The following is a 9,931-nucleotide window of genomic DNA, read 5'->3' on the forward strand; positions in this document are numbered from 1 at the left end:
ACCACGCCCTCAGTTACAGAGACTCAATTGTTCAGTCTGTGATTCTTGAATGTAAAGTCACAAATATTCACAAGCACAGAATCATTTTTTGCATCAAATGACTGAATGTAATGAAGTCTGCCAGCTAACGTGAGGCTGCCATGGTTACCGGATCCACCATGGGTCCGGCCTCTTTAGCCTCGGCCATGTCTGAGTCAGAGGCGTGAGCCGGTCCAGTGGTCCAGTGGTCCATTGGCTCGCATAACAGTTCATTATATCCAAGCTCCCCAGTAATAAAGACCGCCCCCCACAGACTGGTACGCTACGGTGCCATTTTGAAAGTGACTTTGTCAGATCTCTACACCTGAAATCGTATCGTTTTATAATAAATAAGTAATAGACAAGATCCACATGATAAATATTGAGCACCAAAAATATTGTTCCAGAGATTATCGTGACACGCCTACTTTTTTTAAATCTCCAAAAATCTGTCAGTTTCAAATTTCTCTCAGTAAAACAAAACTTTATAATTCAACAATATATTACTCAAACGTACAGAGGAACAGGGAGAAATATATAAACAGGAAAAACCTGCATTTAAACTCCTCCAGAGTGACAGAGTTATGTTTATCATGGACTTCCTTCTGGGTCCAAACCTATTTCCACCTCAGGAGCAGTTTCCTGAGACTCACCCGGCCCCTGACCGCTCTTCCTGGTCTAAATCCATCTCCAAACAGGCAGGAGTGGCCCCAGATTCTGCCCCTGCCGGCAAACCACTGGGGCCATCCATCACCTGGAGCCCAGAGGCCGTTAGCGTGGCTCCTATTGTGGATGTCCTGCCCTTTCAGTCAAGACAACGACAGAAAACATTGTAAGCTCTGTTTTATAAATACTTTTAATGAATATTCTGTACTTTATCAATGTATTTATTCAGTTTTACCATTTAAAAAGAAGAGGAGTAACTTTTTTGGGGAGGGTATGTTTTCATTTCATTCAAGTACCTTAACAAACCATAGACCATAGCTCTTCCCCACAGTGACACACACACACACAGCAACAAGCACTTCACCTCACATCAAGGAGGTGTGGCCTACGTTTAACTCAAATATTACGATGAGCAATTCACATATTTGTTCACAAATTGTTTCACTTCTAAAATGTGTCTAATATCTATTGTGTGATTATTGTAAATTATTCATAATGAATGGCGGCGGCGTGAGCGGCGTGAGCGGCGTGAGCGGCGTGAGCGGCGTGAGCGGCCACTCCCTGGTGTTGTCCTGCCTCAGAATGTCTGGCTTTTGGCCCGACTCCCTCTGCTCCTGTTCAGGCCAACATTAGCAGCTCATGGAGCTGGAATGGAGGTCAGCAGATCCTGTGACTGACCGTGGGGCTGCAGCTGTCCCCATGTAACCGGAGCCCGAGCCACACCCTGCCTCCAGCCCCACCACCAGCCCCACCAGCCCCACCACCAGACCCACCAGCCCCACCACCAGCCCCACCACCAGACCCACCAGCCCCACCACCAGCCCCACCACCAGCCCCACCAGCCCCACCACCAGCCCCACCAGCCCCACCACCAGACCCACCACCAGCCCCACCACCAGACCCACCAGCCCCACCACCAGCCCCACCAGACCCACCACCAGCCCCACCACCAGCCCCACCACCAGCCCCACCAGCCCCACCACCAGACCCACCAGCCCCACCACCAGCCCCACCAGACCCACCACCAGCCCCACCACCAGCCCCACCACCAGCCCCACCAGCCCCACCACCAGACCCACCAGCCCCACCACCAGACCCACCAGCCCCACCACCAGACCCACCACCAGCCCCACCACCAGACCCACCAGCCCCACCACCAGACCCACCACCAGCCCCACCACCAGCCCCACCAGCCCCACCACCAGCCCCACCACCAGACCCACCAGACCTGCCACAAGGCAACTAAAATAAAAACTGTTACTTTTTATGTTTTTACTTTGTATTTAATAAATAAATTACAGGTTGAGGTATCAGAAAGTATTGATTTTTTAAAACTTTTTTTTAAACATTTTGTTGACATTTTGTAATACATTGTTTATATTTGAGGTTTCTGCAAAAATATGAACTATTAATTTTAGTCCAAACAGAAGTTGAAAAAAATAATGATGGTTAATGTAACATTGTTCATAGTTTAAATGCATTTGCGTAAAACACTGGTTGGTATCGGTATCGGATCGATATTGTGATGAACCCCATGGTATCAACATCACTCAGATACAGATGCAGATACTTTAACAAAGTTTAGTTGTACCGACTGTGATTGGACGGGAGGACATTCATATTTAATGTATGTCTCCCCTACGGATCTGCTCTTTCCACCGCAGCAGCAGAACCAGCAGCTTCCTCATCCTCTCCATCGCATCCTTTTCTTAACCTTCAGTGTCTAGGTCCTAAAGTCAATATTTTAACAAATTCAACACACTTTCCCTTCACAACGTTGTTGTTGTCAGCGCTGTTGTCATAGTAATGACTAAATCAACTCTATATTTATGACATGAGCATCTGCTATTTATTGATTTACTTTAGTTACTACAGTTACAGTTACAGCATGACATTGGGAGAAAGAGGGGAGCGACGCCCTTAACAACTGCACCACGGGCGAAGCACTGCTGAAGAGAGGAAAAGTTTGCTATTTTTTGTTGTTTGCGAAGATTTTGCTGTAGAATACGAATGATCTGTTCAATCAGCAATGGATGTGTTGCAGCTCTTATTCACAATGTTCTACATTCAGAACAGAGTTTATGATTATCCTGCGAGTGTCAGTGGCATGAAGTTTCAATGATCCTTTATTGTGTTACTTTCTGGAACAACATATCACACTTTGCAATTTGTTATTATGACGGTCTCAGCCACAGTCTAAATGTGTGATAGCGTGCAACAAAATATGTCCAAGAATCCAGCTCCGGTTACAAAACAGAGCAGGACTTGGACTCATAGTGACATGCCACGCTGCAAATAGTTCCCGAGAATAGTGTGAATACCTCAGTGTCCCTTTAACACAAGTCCAGCTGACTGTCCAGACCAGCGCACAAACAGACCGTTGTCTCTCCAGTTCAACCATTGCTCAACGAGTCAGGCTCCAAAACAACTTGACAGTCATTTGAAAACATTTGAAGCAGTAAATGGTTGGTCTTCTTAAGAGTCAGGAGACCTACCTTCAAATGTTCACCAGCAGCAGTTGAAAAGAGTCTATTTTCAGCCTGTGGTGGTCACACGCCCATCTCCGGGTGGTGCAGCCGGAGTTGCCCCTCTGTGGTGTCCAGACGACCTGCTCCTTCTGACAGCTCGCTCCCAGGCCAGGCCAGGGCACTGACACGCGCACACACCCTGCCTCCTGATTGGGCAGGGGGCTGACACAACGTCCCATATGAGGCCGTAAAGGGGCGGGTGGCAGAGATCTTGGACAGGACTGACCATTTCTGACCTCTGTGTAGGTAATAAACCAGAGGAAATCCAGCTGATCCTTCAAAACAGACAGGATGCTTCTGCTGCCACCGTAGCAACGTTTCAACCGGCCCTAGCCCCTCAGACCGGCCCCAGCCCTCAGACCAAAGAACCAAAGCTTTGTGAGCAACTGATGTCACCAAACATAGCAAATGTTTTCTTAGTAAATTATCTAAATTGTACCTGAATTATACTTTTAAATCATAAGGTCGATTTCAGCAATTCACAAAAACACGTTTAGAAAGTTTGTGGTGCTGTGAAACAGAAAAATGGACACTACTTAATAATTAAGATATTATTCCACTTGAAAGTTCTGATTTATAAGATTTAATAATTAGTTATAACGGTGACTTTGTTTCTCCAAGCCAACATTTTCAACGTATCAAAACTTTTCATGTGATTCTTTTACATCTGGTGAAAAACCTTTAGACCTTTTGTCCTCCAGACCTTGAGTCTCAGCTCAGTTCTATTTGTACAAAACCTTTGGTCATAAGGTTTTACCAGTTTAAGTTTGTAACATTTGTGTTTAGTTTGTATGTTCTGATCAGCTCCTTCCATGTTGTAAGAACAGATTTGAACAGATTTGACTCTGCACAGGAACCCCCGGCACCACATGACTCTCAGTATAAGACCTGTACAGGAACCCCCGGAACCACATTACTCTCAGTATAAGACCTGTACAGGAACCCCCGGCACCACATGACTCTCAGTATAAGACCTGTACAGGAACCCCCGGCACCACATGACTCTCAGTATAAGACCTGTACAGGAACCCCCGGCACCACATGACTCTCAGTATAAGACCTGTACAGGAACCCCCGGCACCACATTACTCTCAGTATAAGACCTGTACAGGAACCCCCGGCACCACATGACTCTCAGTATAAGACCTGTACAGGAACCCCCGGCACCACATGACTCTCAGTATAAGACCTGTACAGGAACCCCCGGCACCACATGACTCTCAGTATAAGACCTGTACAGGAACCCCCGGCACCACATGACTCTCAGTATAAGACCTGTACAGGAACCCCCGGCACCACATTACTCTCAGTATAAAACCTGTACAGGAACCCCTGGCACCACATGACTCTCAGTATAAGACCTGTACAGGAACCCCCGGCACCACATGACTCTCAGTATAAGACCTGTACAGGAACCTCAGGCACCACATGACTCTCAGTATAAGACCTGTACAGGAACCCCCGGCACCACATGACTCTCAGTATAAGACCTGTACAGGAACCTCAGGCACCACATTACTCTCAGTATAAGACCTGTACAGGAACCCCCGGCACCACATGACTCTCAGTATAAGACCTGTACAGGAACCTCAGGCACCACATGACTCTCAGTATAAGACCTGTACAGGAACCCCCGGCACCACATGACTCTCAGTATAAGACCTGTACAGGAACCTCAGGCACCACATTACTCTCAGTATAAGACCTGTACAGGAACCCCCGGCACCACATGACTCTCAGTATAAGACCTGTACAGGAACCTCAGGCACCACATGACTCTCAGTATAAGACCTGTACAGGAACCCCCGGCACCACATGACTCTCAGTATAAGGCCTGTACAGGAACCCCCGGGACCACATGACTCTCAGTATAAGACCTGTACAGGAACCCCCGGCACCACATGACTCTCAGTATAAGACCTGTACAGGAACCTCAGGCACCACATGACTCTCAGTATAAGACCTGTACAGGAACCCCCGGCACCACATGACTCTCAGTATAAGACCTGTACAGGAACCTCAGGCACCACATGACTCTGGGGAGTCTGGAATACATGGAGAAATCTTTTATTATAGTAGGAATGAGCAGGATATAAAAACACCTGATTCCATTTGCCATTTAAATGGTTAGGCCTTTCTAAAGGTCAATGGGGTTCGCCAGAAGGAGATCATTTCAGTTTTTTTTTTAAATAAATGTAATTTGTATCCAGTAATTTTTGAAGAAAATGCATCACATTATGGAATTTTCTGGTTAGGGTTGAATATAATAGAACATCGTCAGTAGGGATGCAGACCTAAACCCACGTTCAGGTTCAAGTCCGGATTCGAATCCAGAGGTTTAGGTTCAGGTCCGGACCTGAACTCATGCCATTTTTGAATAATGTTATAACAGCATAACACAAGCTACTTGGCTAAATTAAGTTGAAGACACATGAACAAGGACGACTATCAAACACAAGACTTAACTGCAGACTGAAATAAACTCAACTTGTCTGGTTTATTCAGTGTTTTTAACAGAAGTTACAACTTACAAATCACAAGCTACGAGCTAACACACATTCATGTGTTTTACTCTTTTACTAGAGGAACAACTTCCGAACAAGAGCAAGTTGAGTATTGGTATTGGAGCAGCTGTTTCTGCTGATACTGTGTTTGTCAAGTGTATTACTGGTTTGACTGGGCTGTTCCCACACCTGAAGTTTAATGCCTTTAGATACATTTCCACTCTTTAATTTTGCAGATCCATTGGCATCAAAGTCATGTAAAAACCTTCAAAAACTAGCATAACAGTCAACTAGAACCACTATAAATCAATCAACTTAGCAGTATCAAAAATAGAATATGAAAATATTTTACACCACACACAATACATCATATTAACAGCATTAAACACCAGACCATATTTAACAACTGTAGAATACAAATACTATTACAAAATATAAGCTCCAATTAATGAATCCAGCAATTAAACAATATTACTTTGACTTAGTATTTACTTAGATGTATAAATATGTATATCGCACATTAACCCACCTAAATAAATGCTACATCACACCACAACATAACAGTTATTTTATTCATATTGTAGCGACCCTAGTCTCTAGTGCGCATGCGTGTGGAGGAGACGAGGTAGTTTTTGATGTTCCTGTTCCATCACCATGGTTACGGCCAACAGTAACCAACTCTGTTCAAGAAATAAAGTGACAACTTGTGAGCACTAAACCAGCATTACTGACCTGAGCGAGAAGTTACAATATTTACACCCAAACCAAAGCACAACCCGCTCCTTTAACGTCTTAAACTAACTCACGGAGCGGCACAAGCGGCGACGCACGCGGCGGCTTCAAACGCTTCAATTAAGCCAGCGATCTTCCCGAATGTTCGGTCTCTCGCGTCTTTAAACTCATTGCGCCGACTTCAACTTCTGCCGCAGGGAAGACGCGTGCGTCGCTGATGCTCCGGGCGCCATTGACAGCGATGTCAGTGTTTACGTCTTTTCCAGCGCGAATTTCGCGATCAATGGAAGGTTTAGGATGGTTTAGATTCTAGAACGTAAAGGATATAGAACGTGAGTGGCAGATTTTTAATGAGTCCAGAACCGAATCACCGGGGTTTCGTTTTTTTTGGACCTGAACCGAAACCTTTTTACAAGTCCAGATCCGGTCTGTCATAGCGGTACATCCCTAATCGTCAGGCAATTTTATTTTCTGTCCCATCAATTGTAACACCATGAATTGTTCTTGAACAGGAGGGGGGACCAGGCGCAGCCCTGTCCCACCCCTCTCTTTCAGTGGTTCTGTCAGGTGACCTCTGATTTTAATCGTTGAAGTTGGCCCATTGTAAAGAGTTTCAGTATTTGTTTTAAATAAGTTAGTGTATGTTTAGTACTTCACATGACCAGCTGAGATAGAATCAAAGTCCAAACTAAATATTACAGCTTTGGCTCATTTTGGCTCAGCAGAACAAACTACTTTGGAAGTTAGGACTTCTCAGGTTCCACTTTGGACACATGCTCCAAAATGGAAACAAGCTCCAGATCCAGCTCTGAGGAAGGACATCTGATGTAGACATGTTTAGTAATTGTGCTTGATTAACTGGAAATCCAAGAATGAGTGAAGCCCAGTGACATTTGAATGGCGCCCTCTGGTGGAGCCACTGAGCCTTTAACCATGATGTTTCTGGAGTCGCGTTTAGTTTAATTGACATGTTTCCATGAGCCGTGTTCCCATTAAGAGCTCAAAATGCTCAACCCCACTGTATGATGTCATCAGGTGGTAATCCAGAAAGTCCATACATTCAGTTTATTCAGCTTCCCAAACGCAGTGGAGTCTATGCACGTTCTGCTGGTGCTTTACAGACACAACTGTGGATCTGATATGTTTTTAATGATTTCCAAATATTTAAATGATTTATCTTCAGTTATACCAGGCATATGTCAAATCATTATGTGTAAGATATCCTAAAGCTTTTAACCATGTCATTATGTAATTTATCCAACTTCTGGAGTATTTAGTTTCTTACTTTTGTTACGTATATGTAAAGCACAAATACAGAAGCAAAAAATAAAATAAAAACTCAAATAAAAGTATCATATTATGGCTCAAAGCCAAGACTTGAACTCAAAACCTTCATGCACAATATCACTTTTAACAATGTAAAATAAGCTCTCAGCCCTTTCAAATGCTCTCAAACGAGACAAATATGTTTCATTTTTTGGCCCAGTTTGAATATCAAATGCACTCAAGTGTGCTGCCTGGTGGTCTATTGGTTAAGGCGCAGCACATGTGCCAAGTGCAGCCGGCTGCAGTGTTGGGAGTTCAAATCCCTTTGACAGTTTACTTCATGTCCTCCTTCTCTCTCACCCCCATTTCTCACCGTCATTTCTGTCTAATAAAGCTTACAGGATTTTTTTTTTTAAGTACAGCAACTACTTCTGTACTTTAGTTACTTTTCTCCTCTGCATGACGGTCTTTGTCTTCACCAGACCATTCGGATCATTTCTCGTCTCAAATTAGCTCCGTAAAACACAGTAGGGAAAGTTAACAGACTTTGGTTTAGCTCGTCTAGACAAGGTTAGAAGACATTTGGTGAAGCTTCGTCTCACTGTCACACAGAACGTCACACGTCCCAGTTCTTGAGTCCCAGTTTGGAAAAGTCCAACCAAAGAAAATATCAAGGCTCAAAACTAAGCAATAAAAAAAGTCAGTCCTTCTTCCTTCCCTGCTTTAGGGCCTTTCAGAAGGTTTATGGATCAGTCTATCAACATGAATAATGCGAGGCCCCTGTGACACTACTGACCTGTATCAGAGGAAGGTGTCCAGGAGACCCTGAACACAGCGCGCAGACACTCGCACATGGCTCCGGTCACTCGTGTGCGCTGTGGAGCAGTGAAGCAGCGGGGAAAGAGCGCACAGTCTCCGGGGAGCGTCTGACCACTGTCCCACGGAGCTGCACGGTCCACACAGGGGCCACACATGGGACAGAATAGAGGGGTTTGTGCGAGTGGACAGTCAGCACTTTACCGGCGCGGCTAAAGCCCAGCCATTGTTGTGCCTTGTTCATGGGCTTAAGAGCGGAGCCAGCCAGCAAAAAACAGGCTCCGGATTGAACAGGCTGCGACTGTGGGCTTCAGGGTCCTGTGGGCTTCAGGGTCCGGTGGACTTCAGGATCCCGTGGGCTTCAGGGTCCCGTGGGCTTCAGGGTCCCGTGGGCTTCAGGATCCTGTGGGCTTCAGGGTCCCGTGGGCTTCAGGGTCCGGTGGACTTCAGGGTCCCGTGGGCTTCAGGATCCTGTGGGCTTCAGGGTCCCGTGGGCTTCAGGGTCCGGTGGACTTCAGGATCCCGTGGGCTTCAGGGTCCCGTGGGCTTCAGGGTCCCGTGGGCTTCAGGGTCCCGTGGGCTTCAGGATCCTGTGGGCTTCAGGGTCCCGTGGGCTTCAGGGTCCCGTGGGCTTCAGGATCCTGTGGGCTTCAGGGTCCCGTGGGCTTCAGGATCCCGTGGGCTTCAGGGTCCTGTGGGCTTCAGGGTCCCGTGGGCTTCAGGATCCTGTGGGCTCAGTGCTCTTAGCCCGTCAAGACTTTAAGATAGTTAAAAATGAATATTTTACATTTGCTACAACTAAACTTGCAATTTGGATTTTGATGTAAAGCAACATTTAACTTTCTGGATGTAAAAGATGTAAAAAATGATTCCCTGCAAGTTAAAATCATACTTCTGAACATTCTTCATGTGTTTTATGCCATTCAGTAGAATATTACAGCAGTAACATTTCCTTGGAAACAAACAAGGAGGCCAAGTACGAGTCAGGTTTGTGGCGATGCAAGCTCGCTCACAGTAAGGACGCATTAGACAAAAACATGCTTTTATTTTAGTCTATTTTTTGGGCTAAAAAGTGATGTGAAAGTACTGTCTCAGATGTTGGAAAACATCAAGAGTAATGCTTCACTGTCATTACAAACATGTGACTGTCTCTTATACACTTCAGCAATGAAAGGACCTCAAATTGAATCGAATCTCAGTCAGATTGAATGAACTACACTTAATCCTTTTTCTATGAGTGTTTTTTGGCTTAAAGATGCAGGTGCACGGCGCCCTGTGGTCCTGAACTCCAGTGTCTTCTGTGCTGATAAAGCCTCTTGTGCAGTGGCTCTTTAGTTTGACCTCTGTTCTGCTCTTTACCACTTTCTTCACTGCATTGGACAGAATACACTACATTTCTCT

At 45.4% G+C, this 9,931-nt stretch overlaps 1 protein-coding gene across 4 annotated transcripts in view; it reads right to left on the reverse strand.

The window, feature by feature from the left end:
* prx (periaxin) overlaps nt 1-8,588 on the reverse strand; it is a 38,758-nt gene extending 30,170 nt beyond the window's left edge. For 3 of the 4 annotated variants that reach the window (XM_072459891.1, XM_072459890.1, XM_072459888.1), the window contains exon 1: nt 8,511-8,588. In XM_072459891.1, coding sequence (XP_072315992.1) covers nt 8,511-8,568 — 58 coding nt within the window. In that variant the 5' untranslated portion in view covers nt 8,569-8,588. Of the gene's footprint in view, nt 1-3,179; nt 3,310-8,510 lie in introns of those variants that run through there. The other variant, XM_072459889.1, reaches the window with a different exon arrangement.
* Between the last annotated feature and the right edge of the window lie 1,343 nt (nt 8,589-9,931).

This window comes from Eucyclogobius newberryi, unplaced genomic scaffold, assembly GCF_026437365.1.
Source record: "Eucyclogobius newberryi isolate DKJ021-1_F unplaced genomic scaffold, fEucNew1.0.hap1 SCAF_10, whole genome shotgun sequence".
Classification (NCBI taxonomy): Eukaryota; Metazoa; Chordata; class Actinopteri; order Gobiiformes; family Gobiidae; genus Eucyclogobius; species Eucyclogobius newberryi.